Source organism: Grammomys surdaster, unplaced genomic scaffold, assembly GCF_004785775.1.
Source record: "Grammomys surdaster isolate TR1022 unplaced genomic scaffold, NIH_TR_1.0 126035, whole genome shotgun sequence".
Classification (NCBI taxonomy): Eukaryota; Metazoa; Chordata; class Mammalia; order Rodentia; family Muridae; genus Grammomys; species Grammomys surdaster.
In genome coordinates, this window is record NW_021620848.1 from 1,345,165 (window position 1) to 1,368,662 (window position 23,498).

General features: G+C 38.5%; 1 protein-coding gene across 1 annotated transcript in view; it reads left to right on the forward strand.

Annotated features, from left to right (window-relative positions):
- Window positions 1-23,498, forward strand: part of Lrp1b (LDL receptor related protein 1B) — a 1,533,520-nt gene that overhangs the window by 1,335,403 nt on the left and 174,619 nt on the right. The window contains exons 62-65 of the mRNA XM_028754677.1: window positions 1,498-1,591; window positions 8,518-8,634; window positions 8,789-8,908; window positions 10,287-10,406. Of these exons, the coding sequence (XP_028610510.1) occupies window positions 1,498-1,591; window positions 8,518-8,634; window positions 8,789-8,908; window positions 10,287-10,406 (451 nt within the window). The remainder of the gene's footprint in view (window positions 1-1,497; window positions 1,592-8,517; window positions 8,635-8,788; window positions 8,909-10,286; window positions 10,407-23,498) is intronic.

Here is a 23,498-nt window from a genome sequence, read left to right on the forward strand (position 1 = left end):
CTTCTTCTTCTTCTTCTTCTTCTTCTTCTTCTTCTTCTTCTTCTTCTCTTTCTCCTCCTTCTTCTTCTCCTTCTCCGTCTCCTTCTCCTTCTTCTCCTCCTCCTCCTCCTCCTCCTCTTCTTCTCTTCTTCTTCTTCTCCTTCCTCCTCCTCCTCCTCCTCCTTCTCCTTCTTCTCCTTCTTCTCCTTCTTCTCCTTCTTCTCCTTCTCTTCTTCTTCTTCTTCTGCTTCTGCTTCTGCTTCTGCTTCTGCTTCTGCTTCTCCTTCTCCTTCTCCTTCTCCCTCTTCTCCTCCTCCTCCTTCTCCTCCTCCTCCTCCTCCTCTTCTTCTCCTCCTCCTCCTCCTCCTCTTCCTCCTCCTCCTCCTCTTCCTCCTCCTTCTCCTCTTCTTCCTCCTCCTGACCCCTCCTCCTCCTTCTTCTTATTCTTTTCTTTTTGAAGTTGTTTTTGTATCTTTGATCCTAGTGCTTGATAGTGTTACTATGAGTTTAAGGTTTGTCCAGTCTAATGAGTAGTTCCTGCTTTAAATTTAAAAAAAAAAACAATAACTGAATAAATAGACCAATGGAATAAAATCAACAAAGAGAATATTGCAGCCTAATCTGTCTACCTTTTAAAATATTACTGTAAATTCCTTCTCCTTACCTTTTAAAATCATATACATTTAAAACAGTTTGCATGTATCTGTTGCTTATATAAGAGGTTCTATTAAGAAATTTTCATATACATGTACTCTGGGAACATTCAAACCTACTACCTTCTATTATATATGTTTTAAAATAATTCTAATATTGGAAAAATAACTGTACTGACTACTGTCTTACAGAAATAATATTTATGTGGGAAGCTACAAATTCTGATCTTTGGTAGTTATGTTTTTTGTTTGTTTGTTTTTGTTTTTATTTGAGAACACTCATGAAATTGCAGTATTGTGATTATTCAGCTGGAAGGAATATTTCAAGTTTACCCACACATAGTATCTAAAGAATAAGAGATGGCCTGATTTTTACTGAAATCATGAAGATTTTTATAGAAGTGTAATTCTCTTCAGTTAACTCAAATTTATTTAATTATGTCACATTGATGTCTCTTCCTGATAGCCCTGGTCATTTTTTTTTCACCTTGTTCAGTGTTTGACAGCCATTGTCTACATAGGACTAGGTAAATATTTGAGGCTTTTATGGCTATTCTCTGTAGCAGCTACTTACCTGACCCATTGTGAGTAAAGCAGCTTTTGAGACAATATGGAAATCCATGAGCCTGTTTGTGGATATTGTAAGTCACCAATGGGGACAATCACCCAGAATTCAATCCCCAGGATATTATGAGCAGTGAAATTTCCTGACAAATTGTGTTGAGGTTCATTCATTCTTTCCGCATTGTATAATCTCTAAGACAATGCCAATCATAGTAAGTCAATAGGTGTGGCTGACCAGGTTGTGCATGAAATCATCATATGTGTCTTATAATTATCAACATTCTCCCATATTTTTTTTAAGTTTCGTTGCAAAACTGATAAATGCATCCCTTTCTGGTGGAAATGTGACACTGTGGATGACTGTGGTGATGGATCCGATGAGCCGGACGACTGTCGTGAGTATTCTGAACATTGGTTTTAGATTTTAGAGTTCTTAACTTTCTGGTTTTGTAGAAATCATCTTGGCTTAGACCAAGGCATTTTTCATAAACTCACATCTCTGATATAGAACAGTTTTAATTTAGAATTGTTTTAAAATGTAAATAGAAATGGTTGCAATGGTTAACAGTGGATAGTAATATAGAAATTGCTGTGATATTCACCAAATTTGGAATACAAATGAGAAATAGAAATCTTTTTCATATAATAAATAGGAATTTGTATCTTCTCTGTCACTATTAAAACCTTGAATATTTTTGAAGAGTAAGACTTTTCAATGCTAAGTTTTATTTACTGTAAGATTTAATCTGCCCTTAGCAGTTACAGTAAAATGGATCCTCAGTGTGATTGCTGTGGTTACAGCTTCTAGGTTAGCAATCATTGCTCACTTAAGTGGTGATGGGCAATCAGAAGTCTTCCTGGAAATCCTATTATAGTTCACTACATAGGTCACTTCAATCCTTTGCTGTCAACTTGAAGATGCTTACAGTCAATCCCGATAATTCTTTCTTTGTCTCAGTGCATGGTTGCCCTGACTTCGATTTGACAATTGAGCCATGAGTTGACCTTGATTGGCTTTGTCAATAGAGTTTCAAGATCCTAAGTCTAGCACCGAAGACAGGAAGTTTTATCTAAGTGAAAAGCAATTATTTATTTCTGTAGAATTTTCTAGCATCAACTATAAAGCTGTTTTACATTTTTAGACTTTTATTTAACTGAACTCTGTTTCATCTTCTTTGCCACTATCAACTTAATACTCAGAAAGATGTTACACATATTTCCTTTGCATGTGAAAATCAGTAAGCCATCACTTTGATGAGAAATAAAATGAAAGCTATTGACTTTGTAATATTATATGTGTTTGATTTGAAAAAAATATTTCTCTTTGATTTATTTTCAATGTGTTAGACAATTCACGGGTAGAAAGACTTGTGGACAATATGTATAAACTCATGATCAAATTCTTCTTTTTAAAAGTTTTGTAATTAGGAAAAAATGCTAAAAGAAGGAATCATATGAGTGGTGATTACTCCTTTGTTATAAGAAAATTATTTTCTCCAAAATAAAGAAAAAATGGTTACCCTTAAACATTACCCTTCACAATAGTCACAAATAATATAAAATGTCTTGGTGTAAGTAAGTGAAAGTTCTATATGATAAGATCTTCAAGTCTCTGAAGAAAGAAATCAAGGAAGATCTCAGAAGAATGAAAGATCTCCCGTGCTCATACTCTTTTTTGGTTTTTTGAGACAGAATTTCTCTGTATAGCCCTGGCTGTCCTGAAACTCACTCTGTAGACCAGGCTGGCCTCTAACTCAGAAATCCGCCTGCCTCTGCCTCCCAAGTGCTGGGATTAAAGGCGTGTGCCACCACTGCCAGGCAAACTCATAGTCTTCTTTAAGGTAGGATTAACATGGTAACATAGTAAGAACTTCAAAAAACCAAGTAACCCAGTTTAAAAATGGGGTACAAGGAATTCTGAACTGAAGAATATTGAATGGACAAAACTCATGTAAAGAAATGTTTAATATCTTTAGTCATCGGGGAAATGCCAATTAAAATGACCCTGAGATTCCACCTTACACCAATCAGAGTGGCTAAGATAAAAAACTCAAGGAAACAGCAGTTGTCGGTGAGGATGTGGAGAAACAGGAACAATCCTCCACTCCTGGTGGGACTGCAAAATGGTACACCCCTTTGGAAATCAATATGAAGGTTCCTCAGAAAATTGGAGGTAGTTCTACCTGAAGACCCAACTATACCACTCTGGCATGTATCCAAAAGATGCTCCACATATAACAAGGACACTCTTATGTTCATAGTAGCTTTATTTTTAATAGCCAGAAGCTGGAAAAAACAAACAAACAGATATCCTTTAACTGAAGAATGAGTACAGAAAATGTGGTACATTTACATAATGGAATGCTACTCAGCTTCTAAAAATGATGAATTTTGTAGGCAAATGGAAAGAACTAGAAAATATCAACCTAAGTGAGGTAACCCAGACCCAAAAGGACATGGTATATATTCACTGATAAATGCATATTATCCCAGAAGCTCCTAACTCCTATAATATAACTCGCAGTCTGTATGAAGCTTAACAAAAAGGAAGGCTAAAGTGTAAATGCTTCAATACTACTTTTCATTACTACATAGAAGGGACAACAAAATAGTTATGGGAGGGAAAGGAGGGAAGAAACTGGGTGGAAGAGGGTTTGGCAGGAGGACACCAGGACGGAGGCAGTATCAGGTATGGGAAAAGATAGAAGAGAAGTCCAGGGGTCCAGGAAAATGGATAGAAATATAAAACAGGGGGTGGGGGACCACTAGAAAGTCTCAGATGCCAGGGATGACAGAGCTCCCAGGATCCAATGGGGATATCATTAGCCAAAATACCCAACAACTGGGAGATAGAACCTGAAGAGGGCACTTCCAGTAGGTAGACATGGTCCCCAGTTGAGCGATGGGGACATCTATCCATCTCAAAATCTTTTACCCAGAATTGTTCCTGTCTAACAGAAACACATGGACAAAAAACGAGGAGGACAAACTGTAAAGAAAAGGCCATCCAGAGACTGCTCCACCTTTCGACATATCCCATCTGCAGACATCAAACCCCAACACTATTGCTAATGCCAAGAAGTGCTTGCAGACAGGAGATTAGGATAGCTATCCTCTGAGAAGCTCTGCCAGCGCATGACTAATACAGATGCAGATACTCACAGCCAACCAAGGACTGAGCCTAGGGAAACCAATGGAATAGTTAGGGGAAGGGCTGAAGGAGCTGAGGGGAAGAATAAGAATATCAACTAACCGGACTCCTCAGAGCTCCCAGGAACTAAACCACCAACTAAAGAGTACACATGAGTCAATCCATGGATCCTACTACATATGTAACAGGGGACTGCCTTATCTGGCTTCAATGGTAGGGTAGGCACTTTGTCTGTGGAGGCTGGTCCCCCAGTGAAGACCGATGCTAGAGGGGTGAAGCAGGAGTGGACAGTGGTCTGGGGATCACCCTCTTAGAGTCAAAGGAGAGAGTGGTTTGCAGAGGGGAAACCAGGGAGGGGAACAACGTTTGAAATTTAAATAAATAAAACAATTATTAATAAAAAGTTTCCCATGATGTAGTAAAGTAAATATAGTTTGACTTTATAGGTTGGAAAAAATGGCATGATCCTGTTAATGTATTGAGATGGCCTTTATATTTACTGCCCAGAGCCACTATTGTCAAGGAAAATAGTAAAACGAAGTCAGCATCACAGTGATTTTTCTCTTCAGTATTTGCACCTTCTGAATTCTATTTATAACTTTGAAATATCATGTAACGCATTGGTGTGGAAAGTTAACTCTAGAGTTAACGAAGCTAATTAGAGTTTCTCCTAGGGACATACTTTTACAATATATGTGGTCCACTCTTTGTATTTGTTTGAAAAATTAAGAAAAGATGCACTACTATTGGAGAGCTGGTGTGTGGTCCTGATCCTAGTTAAACATAAGTATTTGCATGTACATATGTATATATGAATACATATATATTAAATGGTTTATCAAGCCATTTGGCATGTACATTATCTTATGTGCTCATTATTTTGTCTTGAGAACATCAAGCATCTTTCTTAGCAATCATTAGGTATAAAATATGTTGTTATCAAACATAGCTGTTATGCTGTGTAATCAATCTCAGGAACATATTCATCTTGTCTAGTTGAATCTTTTGTGTCTTGTTGTTTTTATCTCCCCAGTCTTCTACTCCCTAACCCCTAAGAGCTCTCATTTTACTCATTGTTTGCATGAGTTTCAATACTTTTGTTTTGTTTTACAACTTTTATATTAGTGACATGAAGGAATAGTTTCTATTTCTATACTTGGACTATTTGACATAATTAATGCTCTAGGCTCATACAAATTGTCACAAGTGAGATTTCCTCTTTACTTAAACCTGGATGACAGTTCAGTGTTTATCTACAGCATGTCTTTAGTCGTCTGTCTTTCTAAAATGTAAGGTGATGCTTTACTGTGCTACCAGAAGCAACACTGCAGAAAATACTAGTGTGGTAACAAATTTCCAATATGCTGACTTCATTTCCTTTGTACATATACATATATCAGAACCACAAAATAACATGACACTTCTAGTACACTTTTGAGGGAGCATCCCATAAATTCCACTGCTATGTCCTAATTTCTATTGTTATCAACAAGGTACAAATAGTTCCTTCCTCAACATATGGCCAATATTTGGTATTCTGTGTCTTTTAAAATTAATTCTGCCTTGATAGATTTGATCTTATATTTCAGTTTGGTTTTAATATTTAGTCCTTTTGTTTTGTTTGTTTGTTTGTTTTTGTTCTTTTGTAATTAGTGATATCTTTTACCCTTTATTTCTACCTAGCCCATTCTTAAAGTTTCCCAGTTTGTTCATTTATTTTGAGTTATTTTGTCATACATTTAGAACACCAGTCCATAACTAGAATATATACTTTCTAAACATTTCTCCATTTTCATAGGTTGTATTTTCTACTGTGATTGCTTCATTTTTTTTGAAAATACATTTTCTTTGATGTGCTGAACTTTATCTAATTTTGCTGTTGTTACACAGGCTTTTGAGAATAGTTTCTCATCCAATCTCATAGAGACATTTAATTCTATGTTTTACAAGTAGTTTTTATATTTTATGAGTGTTTCTTCTCTGTGTATATCTATCTACAACATGTGTTCAGTGCCTATGGAGGACAGAAGAGGGCATCAGTTCCACTAGAATTGTAGCTACAAAGAATTGTTAGCCATCATTTAGCTGCTGGGAACTGAACCTAGGACCTCTAGAAGAACAACCAATACTCTTAACTGCTGACCTGTCACTCCGGGCCTGGTTTGTATTTGAGTAGCTACACCATCATAATTTGAATATATTTATACTGACTGCCAGTAACCTCATCTAAAAAGGCAAGGAGGCTTGATCCAAGTGTCACACACTTGAAAACTTTCATAGTACTATTTGTGTGAGCACAGTAATCAGGAATTCTTTGTCATTATAAGTTCACATTACATGCCAAAGATACATATTAACATTACACTAGCTTCCAAATCTGGTTTTTCAACTTTTTAAAGATTTATTCATATTTATTTTGTGTATAGATGTTTAGTCTATATGTGTGTCTGTATGCCACATACATACAGTGCCTGTAGTGGTCCAAAGTAGGCATTGAATCCCCTGGAGTGACAAAGGATGTGAACTGTCACATGACTGCTGGTAACTGAACCCAGGAGCTCTGGAGAAACAACCATGACTCCTAACCTCTGAGTGTAGGCCCCCAGTTGCCTACCAAACATTTGTTTAAACTCTATTTTCTTGGGAGAGTTGCTTATACAACAGAAAAATATCAAAGAAAAAGTGTATGTGAAATAACAGGAAACAAAAGTAGAATGAATATGTATATATCATGCAACTGACAAACTTTTCTGATTATTTTTAGAATTTTTTATTAAGGAAGTAAAATATATAGAGAGATTTGCTTTTTGTAGAAATAATATTTTTCACAATTAAGAGCAAAGTATGTTTCCTGAATCAATTTCAAATCTCAGTTATGTTTTATCCCTCAATTTGAGCTAATAAAAGCCTAGAGCTGGAGAAATGGCTCACAACCAAAAATATGAGCCTAGTATTAAACTAGCAGTCAGTAATAAATAATCCATGGGAATCATGGGTCCAAAAATAGTGCTTTATTGTGAGTAATATGAATCATGTGACAATTTCTGAGTCAAATCTGGATCTGAAACTTATGTATGCCCCTGGAAAATTATACCTTTTGGGATGAATTATTCGTAACAACAATGCTTAGTATCCCTATGTTTAAATGGTCATGGTAATGGTCATATGAAAGGCTCTCATTTTTATCAATAAAAGCCCTCATTGATAGACTATCTACCTTAGCAGCTAACACACACTAGATCTCAGTAAATCATCTGTATTTGTTACTATTCCTTATATATACCAAAGCATATTTCATGAGAAAGATGTCACCACGTATAAATTGTGTATTATAATAACATAAATAATATGTAAAATACTTACTGTATTAAAATGCTGTATATAATTAGTATTAAAATTAAGTATGTTCTAAATATGATGAGCACAGGAGGTATTCAGTTAGCACTATAGAATGGATGCTGATGCCATAAGTATATCATAGGCAGAAAGGAGAAATAATTAAAAAAAACTGGAACTAGAGTGGAAGCTCTTCAGTAAATTTAACAACAGCCTTGCATTGAGATGAAGTCACTACTGAATGCTTTTCAGATGTGTTTGTGTTTGTGTGTGTGTGTGTGTGTGTGTGTGTGTGAACACATGTGTGAAGTTGTATGCACATGGAGGTTAGAGGCCAGTGTTTAGTTTCCTGCTCAGATAAGACAGAGTCTTAATCTGGAACTGGTAAGTAGGTTAGGCTGACTGCCAAGCATTCCTCAGCCAGTATCCTCTTGGCTATCCTAATACCAGGATTGTAAGTGTGAGCCACCGTGCTCACCTGTTAACCAGGGCTCTGGCATTTGAACTCAGGTCTTCAAACTTGTTCAACATTTTACCAACTGTGATTCAACTTTCCATCCCATAAGTTATTTGCTTTAATTTTATTTCTGTTAATATTTTGCTAGTTCCTCCTCTGCTCAGTGAGTTTATAAAATACAAGCCAAGTTGGGAGGCCATCTAGGTTGCACATCCTTAGATGTTCATCAGGCTCTAATAGGTCTCTGGATTTGAGGGTTTCCCTTCATGTTCAAGATATATGCAATGCAAAATACCAGAAAAGTATCAGAAAAGTTTTGGTTAAGCAATCAGGAACATAGGTTGCCATCTATAAAATCTGTATGCTTTATCTCCTAGCTGAATTTAAGTGTCAACCAGGCCGATTTCAGTGTGGAACGGGACTCTGCGCTCTCCCTGCTTTCATCTGTGATGGGGAGAATGACTGTGGAGACAACTCAGATGAACTTAACTGTGGTAGGTGACTAAAGTCCTATCTTGGCTATATGACTATGTGTGTGTGTGTGTGTGTGTGTGTGTGTGTGTGTGTGTGTGTTGATTTCTTATTACTGCACTGATTTGAATACAGACTTAGATCTCAGGTCATATTATTTTGTTCTCTTTGTCTTAGACACACATGTCTGCCTGGCAGGTCAGTTCAAGTGTACCAAGAACAAGAAATGTATCCCAGTGAACCTCAGATGTAACGGACAAGATGATTGTGGTGATGAGGAAGATGAAAGGGACTGTCGTAAGTCACTTAGATGTGTTGTCTGATTAGGCTTTTGACTTTTAACTGATACTAGAACAAAAATTAGCCTTTGTACAGTCATGCAGAAAAACAAGAAACAAGAGAAAAACTGTGGACAAGAAATGACTAAATTATGTCAATTATAATGCATTATTTAACAAGTTCTACATATAACAGGAAAAAATAAAGACATAGCTATCTTTATTTTAAAGGCTATCTGGAGACTGTGGATATGAACAGGATATGCTCACCCATGTCACCATAAAAGAAAGCACCAAAGCAACAAACACAGCAGTTGATTGGGGTGATTTTTCCCATAAATTAACTTTTCTCCCATATTAAGTATAGGTACTTTATGTCTATTCATTAATGAGCTATGAAAAATTAGCTCCTTTTTAATTAGAATATTTTTCTCCCATAAAACACCTGCTGAAATTATGTAATATAAAAACAAAATAGTTATAAGTGATGCTTCACATAGTAATCCTTAAAGTCTACTTAACACAGTAATAGTAAATGACTTTTATTCTTGTCACATGTTCCTATCTCCACCCAAAAGTTAAATATATTTAAAAGAAGGCAAGACACTCTATTCCGAATGCAAAAGTATATAAATACTCATGTATTCATGTACACACACACACACACACACACACACACACACACACACACACACAGGACCTGAAGAATAGAGCACCTGTCAAATTTCAGGTCTTCAACAAAGCTGTAGTGAATACTTCTGTCCTGCTGAAGTTTTATCTTGTCCTCTAGAACTTTTATCAGTAAATAATGTGCAGTCATCCAACAACTTGATTAAGATGTTGTGCTCTGAATAGAGTTAAGACAGCTGGCCCCTCCCACAGTGGCTCCAGAAATGCTGCCAGGAGAATGGTGCAGTTTACAGTCAGAGTCAAGAGTTTACCACTCCCTCAAGAACTCCACACAATTCCTGAAGACTTTTATTAAATTTTATGTCCCCTTTAGTTCCTCTTTCATTTAATGTCTTCTGAGTTTAATCTTCTGGGCTGATAAACTAAATAAGAACGAAATCTAAAATATATTAGAAAAAGTGAGTTTGAGAGACTGAATTCTGAATCAAAAAGAGTAGTCTACAAATGTATACCATATAGATCATTTGAAAACTCTGATTTTATTCATATAACAACACAAATATATGTTTCCTTTCTATTTCCAGTTGGGGACGGGATTGAGTACATATTAGAGGAATATAAAATTCAAGTTTTCTCTGCTTAGTACTCCATTAATGAAAAGAGGTGTTTTCTATTGAATTATCTCTCACACTTGTCTAATTGATATTAATAAATAGAATATCCTTTCATGCTGAATGTTACACATTAATAGATATTTTCTTCTTAAGCTGAAAACAGCTGCTCTCCTGACTATTTTCAATGTAAGACTACAAAGCATTGCATCTCCAAGCTGTGGGTTTGTGATGAGGACCCAGACTGTGCTGATGCCTCTGACGAGGCCAACTGTGGTGAGTGCTTCACACCCACACAGAACTTAGCTCTGTGCACTGGTGCCATAGTCTAGACTGAACACAGAGGAACAGATTGAACACAACTCAGAAATAGGTTTACATGTGTAAGTTTTGTTGCTTTGTTCTGAGAATCACAACAAATTCATATGAGCTGCTTACAGAAAACGTAGGCTGAGATGGAAGGAAATGAAGTGTATGAGCTGTCTAATAAAAGCACAGAATAAAATGAAAAGAAATACAGTTGATGAACTGTTTACAAGAAACACAGGATAAGATGGAAAATATGCAAAGCATGAGCTGTTTACATAAATCATGGAGTATGTCAAAACATGATGAAAGAGTAGGAAAGTGAATAAAATACTTTTTCCATTTTAATATGTGACAATGATGGTGAAACAATAACTTGTTATGCAGCATTAGTACTTGTAATTATGTGCTTTAAAACTGATAATGAATGATATAGTTGTTAGTTATTAAAAATTAGGCAGTTTTGAAAGTGTCAAGACCAAGATAGGATGAAGAGCAGATCCTAGGTCCAACTCATTTTATCAGTATATATTAAGTACTAATTTCATCCATTTTGTTGGAAAATGCATCAACCTGGCATTCAGAGAAGAGAAGGCATTTAAACTTGTAATGGATTAGAAAAGATGGAATATGGGACTTCCAAGCTATTCAGATTGTGTAAGTGCATTTCCAGAGTTTTCTCAGTGAGAAGATAATTAAAATCTTCAGGTTCTGAAATTCTACTTATATTGAAAAGTAAAATGAGAGACCTTAAGTTACTACGTTAACAAAATTCCATAAAAATGTCTTTGGAACATGCAACCATTATAGGTTATCAGAGTGTCGTATATCAGTTACCACTTGGTATCCACAGTTAACAATAAAGCTTCCACCTATACTCTTCATAAATATTACCATTATTAGGGACTTTGATCAACATATTAATCTCACTGTCTGGTTAGCTGTGATGGCTTCAGCAAGGTTTTAATCATGCCAAATAGGATAAGGTATTACGTTTTAATGACTTACTGGCTAGAGAGTAATTTCTATGGTTTAAATATAATACCTTTACATGATATTGTTTTGACATATTATATAATTTAACTGTACATATGGCTTGAATAATTTTCAGAAGTAGATGTGCTGGGTATAAACACACCAACATGGCTTGATATTCCTACAGGAGGTTTTTATTCTCTTCAGTGCATTTATTTCATCATGAAATTGAGCATATTCAACCCAAAATATAGAATGGAATGGCATATATTGAGATTTTTTTTTCTTTAATCTGTGATCAGGAAATTTGGACAAAGTTGTCAATGCTTTAAGAAAGTAAAAAATCAGTTGGTCTAAAGTTAGTCCAAGTTCATGGGCAGCAAAGAACTATATAAATATGTATATATGAATAACAAGTTGTAAGCTAAAGACTGGAAAGATGTTGCAATGTATAGAGGTGCTTCCATATAGGCCTGGTGACCAAAATTCTATCCCTGAATGTTACAAGGATGCAAGGGGTAAGTGACTTTCCTGAGAAAGTGGTCTTCTGGCTTCCACACATGTGATATGGCGAGTGTGCTCAGTCACTCAAACATAAATACATATATAGAAACATAAAATAAATAAAATTACGTATTTTATTTTGAGACTTACTGTGGCATAGTACTTCGATATATTAATATGTAGAGGGAAGTCATTAATTCATTTTGTTACTGAAGGTTATTTGTATACATTATAATTATTAAAAGCTTATAGCAAATGAAGCATAGTACATCATCAACCTCTGCTGTAAACATTTTACATAGATGTTCATTTTAATTAGGTTTCATGAAACCCAGAAGGAGGACTGTGCTCACCCCATAGTCAGATACAAGTTGAACTATATGCAGGCTCTAGGTCCTGGAATGAAACTGAGAAGAGTGAATATCAGCTCCAGCAAAATTAAGAGTAAATTATTATTTATTCTTACTGTCATTCAAAATATTACCCTTCAAAGTAATTTTCCCATTTTTATAAATACCATTTTATTTTAAAAGACTTGCTGCCAAAATTACCCACATGATTAGCATGAGTTAAAAAATACTCTTCAAGGGCAAGTAAAAGAAGACAGCATATCTCCCTGGGGCTTGGACCTCCTTACCCTGAGAATCCTTTTGTTCACATATTTTTTTCCCCTGTTTAAGTGATAAGACAGACACACTCCAGCATTCACCTGTATCCTTTGATGGAGGTACAGGGTTTTGCTGGATGTTTAAAAGCAGTAGCAATATAAAGTGATACTGTACCCTAAAGTTTGTATAATTTTACTGTGATTCACAACTCTAGTTTTCATTATGTGAACCATATATCTTATATGGTTCTGAATTTCCTCACTCAACATGATTGTTTCTAGTTCCATCCATTTACTTGTGAAATTTTGTTTTTATATACAGCTGAAAAAGATACCGTTATGCAAAGATAAAGCCTATTCACTATTCTTTAAATAGCGGTTAGTCCTCTCTACCTTACCTGAAGATTGAGGGTGGTAGGGAATATGAAAATGCCAGGGGATGTCTAGGGCCTTAGATTGAATTTGAGAAACTTGGGAAGTAAATTCAGGCCCATTGTCGGACTGGAGGGAGGCAGGGATGATCTCTTTGAGGAGGAGATCAGAGACTGTCTGAGCCCTTTTGTTCGTTGTGGGAAAAGCCTCTACCCAGCCTGAGAAGGTGTCCACCAAGACCCGGAGGCACTTGACATGTTTTACAGCAGGCATGTGGGTAAAATCAAGTTGCCAGTCAATTCCAGGTAAGGAACCTCTGGCCTGGTGGGTAGGAAAAGGGGTGCTATGATACCTTGAGTTGGGATCTGACATCTGACAGGTTTTGCAAGAAGCAGTGATAGATTTTAGGAAACTTAAGTCCTCAGAAGTAGGCTGTAGGTGGGTCTTAACAAAATAGGACAACGCTTGGCTATTAGGATGAAAGAGTTGGTGAAGATAGAACAGAGTTTGGCGAGTGTCAGGGAGTGTAGGTGGGCATATGGGTTGTAGTATAAGAATCTCCTTGGGAGGGTGAGATGAGTCTAGGCCCCTAAGGGCTGCACCTCTAGCTGCCCCATCAGCTCGGTTGTTTCCCTTGGAGACTACAGAGTCATCTGTATGGTGGGATCTGCAGTGGACAATCCCAATAGCTGTGGGGAGATGGGAGGCCTTTAGCATGGCCATCATTTCGTTTGCATTAGTTGCTGATCTTCCTTTTGTGGTAAGTAACCCGCGCTCCTTCCAGATAGCAGCATGGGACAGGAGGATATGGAAAGCATATTTAGAATCCGTGTAAATGCTGAGGGATTGTCCCTGTGCCAGCTGGAAGGCACGGGTAAAGGCTATTAATTCAGCCTGTTGGTTGGTGGTATGAGCAGGAAGGGCCTGTGCCTCCACCACCTTGGTGTCAGACACTATGGCATAGCCAGCTTTCCTGACCCCTTCATGAAGAAAGGAGCTTCCATCTGTATACCAGGTAAAGGTGGCTTGAGGCAATGTGCCCTCCTGTATGTGTAAAGAATGAGGTAATAGTTCTTCTAAGGTTTCAGTGCAGGAGTGAGATAGAGAGTAGTCAGTGTTAGGTTGGGGAAGAAGATTGGAAATATTAAGAGGTGGGCATGATTGAAAGATGAGAGTGGAGTCTTCTATTAGAGCTACCTGAAGAGAAAGAACCCTGCAGGGAGGTAGAGTCTGTAAACCTTTATAACTTAGGAGCTGTGACAGGTTGTGAGAAGAGAGGACAGTTATAGGGATCCCAGGGTTAGTTTTTTTGATTCTTGAATAAGGAGTTCAGCAGCTGCTAAGGTACGAATGCAAGATGCCCATCCCTGGATGGTGGGATCTAGTCTTTTTGACAAGTATACTACGGGTGCAAAAGATGGTCCCAGTTGGTGACCTAAAGCTCCAAGGGCAAATCCCTCTTTTTCAGTTACATAGAGGGAGAAAAGATGAGTCAGGTCCGGGAGATGTAAGGCTGGGGCCATAAGGAGAGCCTGTTGGAGCCTTTGGAAGGGCTTAGTAACAGATTTGAGAAGAGGTTCATGGGTGGGGCCTAATGCTGCTTCATATAAGGGGCAAGAAAGTAGGGAAAAGGAAGGAATCCTGGAACGAAAAAAGCTAGCCATTCCTAGGAATGATAGAATCTCTTCCTTTGTAGAAGGAACTGTTAGAGACTGAATCAGGTTCTTTCTATGTAAGGTAATAGCCTTGTGGGTTGGGGTAATTTCTAGTCCAGAATAGGTGACTTGAGGAGTGGACAGTTGAACTTTAGAAGGTGAGACCCTGTAGCCCTGACTGGAGAGGAAATTTAGAAGAGGAGCTGTGTCAGTTTGGCTAATTTCTAGGGAGAGACTACAGAGAATAATGTCATCTACGTAAAGTAGAATCTTAGATCTAGGGAGAGATAAAGAGATTAAGTCAGAAGCCAGGGCCTGCCTGAAGAGATGTGGGCTGTCCAGGAATCCCTGAGGTAGAAAAGTCCAGGTAAGTTGGGTAGAAAAGTGGGTGTCAGGATCTGTCCAGGTAAAGGCAAATATGTCCTGTGACTGTGTGTCTAGAGGGATAGAGAAAAATGCATCCTTGAGATCTAGGAATGAAAAATGAGAAGTCCCTGAAGAAATAGTAGAGAGAAGCGTGTAAGTGTATGGCAGAGTTACATGCTACGGCAGAGTTAATGAGCCTGAGATCTTGAACCAGTTGATAGGTACCATTAGGTTTCTTAACTGCCAGTATAGGGGTGTTAAAGGGAGAAGAAGTAGGTCAAAGGAGTTTTTTTTCTTAAGAGGTCAGCAATGATAGACTTAAGTCCCCTGAGGCTCTGGAGAGAAAGAGGGTATTGGGCTTGGCAGATGTACCTGGTAGAGTCCATTAACTGGATGACAACAGGAGAATGATGTTTAGCAACAGAGGGGTTCTGGACGTCCCAAACTCGGGGGTCCACCTGAGAAGCTGGTAAGGGAAATAACATGTTAATGTTAGTAGGGTGATTGACTAAAAGGAGGAGCAGAGGAACTGCTGGCGAGCTTGGGCTTAAGCGAATTGGTGGAGCAAAGGAAATAGAAGCTTCCAACTTAGCTAAAATATCTCTTCCTAAGAAGGGGACAGGACATGTAGGCACTACTAAAAAGGAATGGGTGAGAGGCACACCCCTAAAAATGCAACTAAGTGGGGGAGTCTGGTGAGGAAGGTGAGGTTGTCCTCCTACCCCGACAATCAGAGAATGCAAAGGTGAAGTGGGTCCCCAAAACTCTGTCAGGACCGAGTATGTGGCCCCAGTGTCCAAGAAGAAGGAGATGGTTCTCCCGTACACCATAATCTCTACCTGTGGCTCCCTGCTAGTGATGGGCGTGGTCAGGTCGAGAGAGCTTGGGCCCCGTCAGTCCTCCATGGCCAAGCCTAAAAGGTCAGCTGAGGGGTTTTCTGGGAGCGATGTCCCTCTGTTCTGAGCGACATGAGGGCATCCCCCAATGCCCCTTCTGATGGCACTTGGGACATGGTCTCCTTGGCTTGCTGGGGTTAGGACAGACTTTTACCCAGTGACCATGTTGACCACATTTATAGCAGGGGCCAGGTGGTCTCTGAGATTTCAAAGACCAGGAGTCTGGGGTAGTGGCTGAGGCTGGTCGGACAGCCTTTGCCAGCATATGGTATTTCTGTTTATGGGCTTTCTCATCTTTCTCATGGTACACTTTGAAGGCTGTCACCAAGATTTCCACCTGTGGAGTTAGGGGCCCTCTCTCCAATCACCTAAGTTTAGTTTTTATGTCGGGGTAGCTCTGGGAAAGAAAGTAAGTCATAAGGAGTTGCTTACCTTCTGAGCTTTCAGGGTCCAGATTAGTATATTGCAGTAGGGCCTTTGTAAGGCGTTCTAAGAATTGAGATGGATTTTCTTGTTTATCTTGGACAACCCCCTGGAGTTTCTCAGGCCTGCCAAAAGACATGTTATAAATCTATCTCTGGCTAAGATACCACCTGCGGAGTTATAATCCCATCGAGGGTCCTGGTCAGGAACGGCTTTTGATCCAATTGGATATGTCCCATCTATTTGACGAATCTGATCTGCATGGGTTTTTGCCTCATCCAAAACTCTGCTGCGTTCATCTGGAAGTAGGTTATTAGTTAAAATCATGTGTACATCATGATAGGTAAGGCTGTAAGACTGAGAAATATATTGAAATTCCTTAATGAAGGCAGAAGAGTTAGAGGTGAAGGAGCCCAGTCTGCTCTCTATCTGGGAGAGTTCACTCAGTGAGAAGGGGACATGTACCCTGACTAGGCCATCAACACTAGCCACTTCCCATAGGGGAAGAACAGATACTGGTTTTGGTGTCCCTGGAGGAGAAGGGGTAGGACCCTTAGCTTTGGAATGCGTGATAGGAGGAGCGAAGGTTGGTACCAGTGCAGGACGGTTAGCATGGCCTGTAGCTGACACAGAAGGAGGGGAGGGGTCTGGAGAGGTCGAACCAGTGGACTCAGAGGCTCCCTGGTGAGAAGAAGAAACCGAGGTAGCAGTTTGGGTTTTAAGCGGCATGGAAACAGGCTTGGGATGGAGGGGAGGGGGTTCTTCAGCTGGGTCTAGAGGTGTGTGGTCGTCTGGAGGTTGAGCAGGTATCATGGCTAAGAGAACCTTAGGAGTAGAGCAGGTAGAGTACATAGAAGGGGAGTAATGGAGGTAAATGAATGCACGGATATAGGGGATTTCCTTCCATTTACTGGATTGCTGGCAGTATGTATTAAGACTCCTTAAAATGACAGGGTCTAGGCTGCCATTACGTGGCCACCTGGTCATTCCATTGTCTAAAGAGTACCGTATCCAGACTTTATTGCAAAGGTGTATTAATTTGGAAGGCCTCTACTCAGGCGTTAATTGTAAAGATTTGAGGTTTTTTAGTAGACAGCCCAGTGGGGTGTCTGCTGGTATGGACGAAGATGATGAGCCCATTAGTGAGTTAGTTACCAATCTGTTAGTTCAGCATCCTGAAATAAAGATTGGCAACAGAAATCAGGCACTGCTTATAATAATCAGACTGTCACGTGATCAAATAAGGGCCTCGACTAGGGCTAACCCACCAGAAGTTAGCCAGTCAGGATATAGCTCGACTGGTACCAGTTTTCTGTGGAGCTGCAAGAGCTGGGGAAGGGTTATGAGCTATTTCCAAGAGGGGAAATCACTCAATCCGTTCAAGGTCCTAGTAGAATAGCAGTTGTGGTTCGGCTAGAGGCCAGCCACATGTTGTGGGGCAAAAACCAGCCCTGTGGTCCAGGAAGTGGTGGCCAGACTCGAACCCAGAGTCCAGGGCCCCTCACATGAACCGGAAGCTCCCTACAGATTAAAAGTCGGTGTGTGCATGAGATTGTGCAGTCAGGTACCTGGAAGGTGGAACCGAACCGGGGACCTGCGTGTCCGTCTGGGTATCTAACCCACACAGCAAAGCACTGATTGGGGAGGGGCAGGCCACAGAGGCACAGCTCACGTGTTGGAAGTTCTGCGGGTCTCGGGTTTCGGCAGGCACTGCAGTGGCGGTGTGGCTCAGCTATGGAAATGGAGGACCACATGGGCCTCCGTCTCAGCAGCAGCCGCGCAAGCCGAGCCGCCTAGTGCCCGGAGGGTCGGTTCAGCTGGTCGACGCACCAATGTTAGAATTTGGCAGGGTCTGGACAGACAACACAAAGCTGATCTGGTTCCCCAGGAAGGGGGTTATTTGGGGAAGGGAGTGGGAGAGAGGAGCGGGAAGATGGCGACTGAAGAGAAGAGGAAGAGAGGGAGGTTGGGGCAGTCTCAACTATTTAAGTGGATGATGACATGTAACTTCCCAGGTGTAGGTGAGCGAGGCAGGTGAATTCTGGGAGTGGTTGTCTCAGCAACATAGGAGTTGCAGGCCCCTGAATATGATGTCACTGGGTTCAGACTTATACTAACAATTAGTCTCTCTGTTCCTCAGTTGATCTCCTCACTTTCATTCACCATTTTGTAGAATAGTTTGATGAACAATGTTGTTTGTCTTTTAAAAAGTCTAATAGAATTCTATGTTGAATTCACGAATTTACCTGCCTGTGGCACTTTCCAGGTGAGACTTTTTCTTTTCCTTTTTTTTAATTAAATGATTTTATTTATTTACATTCCAAAAGTTTGCCCACTTCCTGCCTGAGTTCTTTGCCTCATCCTCATTCCCCTCTCAGCTGTGAGAGGGTACTCCACTCTTGCCTACCCACCCCCACCAGAATCTCTCTTCCCTGGGGTATCAAGTTTCTACAGGACTAAATTCCCTACTGTGAGGAATCTCTGACTGAGATTCTACTTACCTAAAATCCTGTTCAAACCTTGAACTGTTGACTGTGGTATCCATAGCTTACTGACTTGTGCCACATATGCATGTTGTCCTCTTCTGGATGTAAATGAAATCACCATATTTACAAGTGCAAGGAATTCACTTCCTAGGACAAAGGAAAAAAAATTTTTTGATATATCTTCTGCTGTGACACTGCAGCATTGGGGAAGATGTTTCTTCAAATATATAACTTTTGTTCACTGGCATTTGATGAACACTCACAAATTTCCTAGAAGCATGGAGGAGTTTCTTGAAAAAATAGCTTTCATGTAGCGGATTTTGTCCACTCTTACATCATTAATCTGGAGACCAATTTAAACATGACAAGTGAGAAATAAGTCTCAATTTCATGAGGTCAGGACTAAATGCATTATACAGCAGATGAGAGAGTCATTACTCACTCTTTGTCTGATGATGGCGCTATTAAACAGTCTTTATAACTTTATTTAAAGACAGGAGGATATATTGAATTATAGTTTTAATAAAAATACTCAAATCCCCTTAAAACTGGGAAAGAACTAAAAATAAGTTATGAATGTTTACTTTCTGAAAAAATACTTAAAATAAATTTTGCTCTGAAATAAATTAAAATTTTTGCAATCAGAAAAATCTGTACTGAATTGTTTTTCTATAAATCCATCTATTCCCCTAACTTCTTCCTGCCCTCTGTCCTGACTTTGAAATTCAAGTACATATCTCAAATTTCTTCAGTATATACCTGTAAGATTCCTGTGCACAGTTAGGACAGAAAACACAAGGTCAACACGGTTCCATGGAAAGGGGTTTACTTAGGAAAGGGAGTGGGAGAGAGGAGTGGAGAAGATGGCCAGTGAAAAGAAGAGAAGGAGAGGGAGGTTAGGGTGGTCTCAATTATTTAAGTGGGTGATGACATGTAACTTCTCAGGTGTGGGTGAGCGAGACAGGGGATTCCTGGGAGTAGTTGCCTCAGTAAGGATGCAGGAGTCGCCAGGTCCCTGCCCCTGAATATGATGTCACTGGGTTCAGACTTATACTAACATACCCCACTTTTTCTTATTATAAAAAAGAAAAAAGAGGGGAGGCGAAGCCAATGGTGAAAGAGGGATGGGGCGCTGTGTCTCTTAAACTACTTTCTGCTGTGTAGGGGCGTAGTACATTGTGGGAGGAGCTGGCTTTTTCAAGCAAGACAATAAACACTAATAGTCAAAAAACAAGCAAGACAAGAAACAAAATTCCATGAAAACTCCCATGATCACTATTTCTAAGGGCTTATCAGAATGACCAAAATATCTAAGCCTACTTCCCTGTCCTAGCCCAAAATCACTTTCATGTCTGAAGTCTACTTCTTGGTTCTAGCCTAAGATTTAGATTCCTGCCAGAAATTACTTCTTTTTTCTAGCCTAAGATTTAGATTATTGCCTGAAATTACTTCTTTGTTTTATCCTACTGTCAGTTTCCTGCCTAAAGCCTACTTCCTTGTCTTTGGGCAGTGTCAGATTCTTGCCAAGCAACCTAATTCAACCATAGTGAACCCCAACTTCAACTTCAGTCCAGTGGTTTGGTGTTAGTACCTGCTTCTCTCTCAGGCAGCTGCTAGTAGGGCCACTCTGAGGACAGCCATGCCAGGCTCTGCTCTGTAAGCACATCATAGAATAGTAGTGTCAGCCCTGGTGCCCTCCACCCCATGAAATGGATCCTCCTTTCCTTCAGTCCTTTCTTCATTTTTGTTCCTCTAGTTCTTTAGATAGGAAAAATTCTAGGTCAGAAATTTTGACTGTGGGCTTGCTACATATTTGATTGTTTAGTTGATTTAAGCCAGTTATTTCAGAACAAGAATAATAAATTATCTTCATTTATTAAGAGGCATTGCACCATGAGGAATTTTGTTGTTCAAAAGAAAGAAGATAGTTTAATCAATATGTTTTTCTTGTCTTCTGAGATATAATCAAACATCTCCAAGTATTCAGAAAAGCATTGTATTTGTGTTTTTAAGAAAAGATTACTGTTAGTGAGTACTTCAGGAAATGTGGTTATTAATCCACTGGAGATAGATTTTGTTTTTATCAATTAACTAATGACAACATTATAATCTGTCTAAAAAGTGTGAGCTCAATTATTTCAGGATTTTGTGTTGAAATGGAGAGGATATTTTCTTTAACTTTAAAAAAATAATTTTGTGAATAGCACCAAATCCAACAGGGTTCTCAAGACATGACAGTCTGCAAGTGAATACAGCAGTGTAGGGCTGACTCTTTCATTTGAATGTGTTTCCTAGTATATTGGATAAATACTATTGTTTAAATGAAGATTGTCTGCTAGTTAATATGCTGCTTCCATTTAAAATTAGTACCTTTAGCTGCCCTGCTTTATGGAACTCAGGACCAAGTATAATGCTTAATTAATTAATCTTCATAAGTGTAGTGCTACACTTTTATAGTCAGCATCAGAGGCTCTTGGTGATAGATTTTCTACTGGAGAACCTGGATTGGAGCAGTCCCTAAGGAGTTTTCTCTAAAGCAAACATTATTAAACAATGGCAAAGAAGTGAAAAAATAAGGAATGCTAATATAGCTGAAGTACATTAGAAATTATATATTTCCAAATACAATGTTGGTTATATTTGAAATTCAGTTTTTTACTATAGGTTCTGTGTTTTATAATTATGTTTAAGTTAAACATTGGCACTAACGTCACTTGAGGCTCCTTTTGTAACTTGTTTGTACTATAAAATATGTCTCAGTATTGACAGTATTTATAAGTGTTTGTGTGCTATGTTTTAGGTAAAAAATTACTTATATATTATGTATATAAATCAATCCAATATATACAATGTGTTTTTAAAATAGAATTTATGCTTTTCCTGAAATCAACTCTATTATTAAAGGAATGAATTCATAGAAGATTTTGCTAACTTAGAGGACAGGAACTTTTCATTTCCATGTAGTGTATTTTTATATTGGATTATTACAATTATCTACACTTGTATACATATCAGACAACATACTGCATCTTGTTGTTTTCATGTACACTTCTTTTTCAAATTACTCTAGTGAATTCTTTAAAAGCACTGAATAGGAGCGACTTCCTAAAGCCTTTGCACAGATAACTATAAAGCAATATAGAATGTCATTCCCACACAGCTTGAATTATAAAATAAAGAAACTTTTTGAAAAAATTCTAGAGTTAAATTTTGTTTGATGATTATTTTGAGAAGTTCCATTGAAGAACATTCCTAGCAAACAAAATATAAGCATTTGTATCTGTAGGGAACTTAATGATATGTTTGTTTCCTTTTTATTGATTTAATTCATTCTTTCACAATTTCATGTCTGTGTATAGAATATTCTGACTACTCTCTTGCCATACATCACTCCATGACTGTCAACACTACACTTCTTCCTACCAGTTCCTTTCCCTGATTCAAAATATTTGTTATTTTGTGACCTATTTAGTCTATCCAGAACTGTCTGTGTCACCATTGTATTTTAACTAGTCATTGTAACCTTTTTGGAAGAGAAGAGGTCATCATTTGTTATGCAATTGTATTTTATTTACTTTTGCAATATTATAAAATACTATGGTGATAAGCATTTTGTGGAAGGAAGAGTTTATATTGGCTATGACAATACACCCTTCCCATGACTCCAAGGTCTAGAATTCCCCATAATTAGTTTACACAACCAGAAATTAGTTCCTGCCTGTAGATTAGGCTTAAAATTCAATCAAAACTTTTGGTGGCTCCAGAACAGTAGACCCACTTCTTTACATGCTAGGCATAATTTGCTTGGCAAGTTGGTCTCATAGTATATAGGTTCACAGCTGGCTAAAGCATTGATGTTCTCCCCAACCTACTCCCAGCAGGAAGCATAACACTTTCTAGGACCCTGGAACTCTACAGAAACACAGGTCTCACTTCAAAAAAAAAATTCAGTGATTATGGACAGAGAACACAGATTTCTATCTATCTTCCCAAATATACTGCTTCAACAATGAAGCCGTTGCATGAAGTTTTCATAGTAAAACAACAAAGAAATTTATAGATCAGTTCTGTTTTATGAATATATATCAGGTCAGTTTCAGCATTCATAGGACTCTCAACTATATGCTTAGGGTCCTATATGACACCATTCTTAGGCATTTCACTGGTGGAGAATAGGGTTTTGTTAATTTAACACAATAAACACTACACTAAATTTATAGGGAGGTTTACCTCCCAACCTCATCACATTGAGTTATTTTTTTAATAATCTACAGCTTCAAGAAACATTTTTTGAGCCATGTAGTATATCGCCCTTCAAATTGTTTTTAAAACATATTTTAAATTTGGTTACAAGATAATAATCATTCATCTGACTTTTCTACCTCTGCCTTCTGGTCACCTGTTTCTTTTGAAGTTGGGTGCTCTGCTTATGTTGCCAATTTCACTATTCTGTGAATGGACTCTTGTGAAGAAAGGCTTTAGTAAAATATTTAGCTCCAAAGTAGAAAGACTTGCTTTCTGAAGATAACAAGTTGTAAACACAAACAATAAGGAGCAGTAAAAGTTTGTGGAATTCTCATACCTGAGCAGCATTCCTAAACTTGCTCTAACTGTCCACTCTGACTCTTCACCTGGAATCAGGTTTGTACCATTTATATTTGTGTTTGGAATCTGTCCTTTGTTGTTCTGAAGGAAGGTATCAGATATTCTTCTTACCCACTAGAAACTAGAGAGGAGTGGAGACACGAGAACAGGACGTGAGTACAAGGAAATTACTG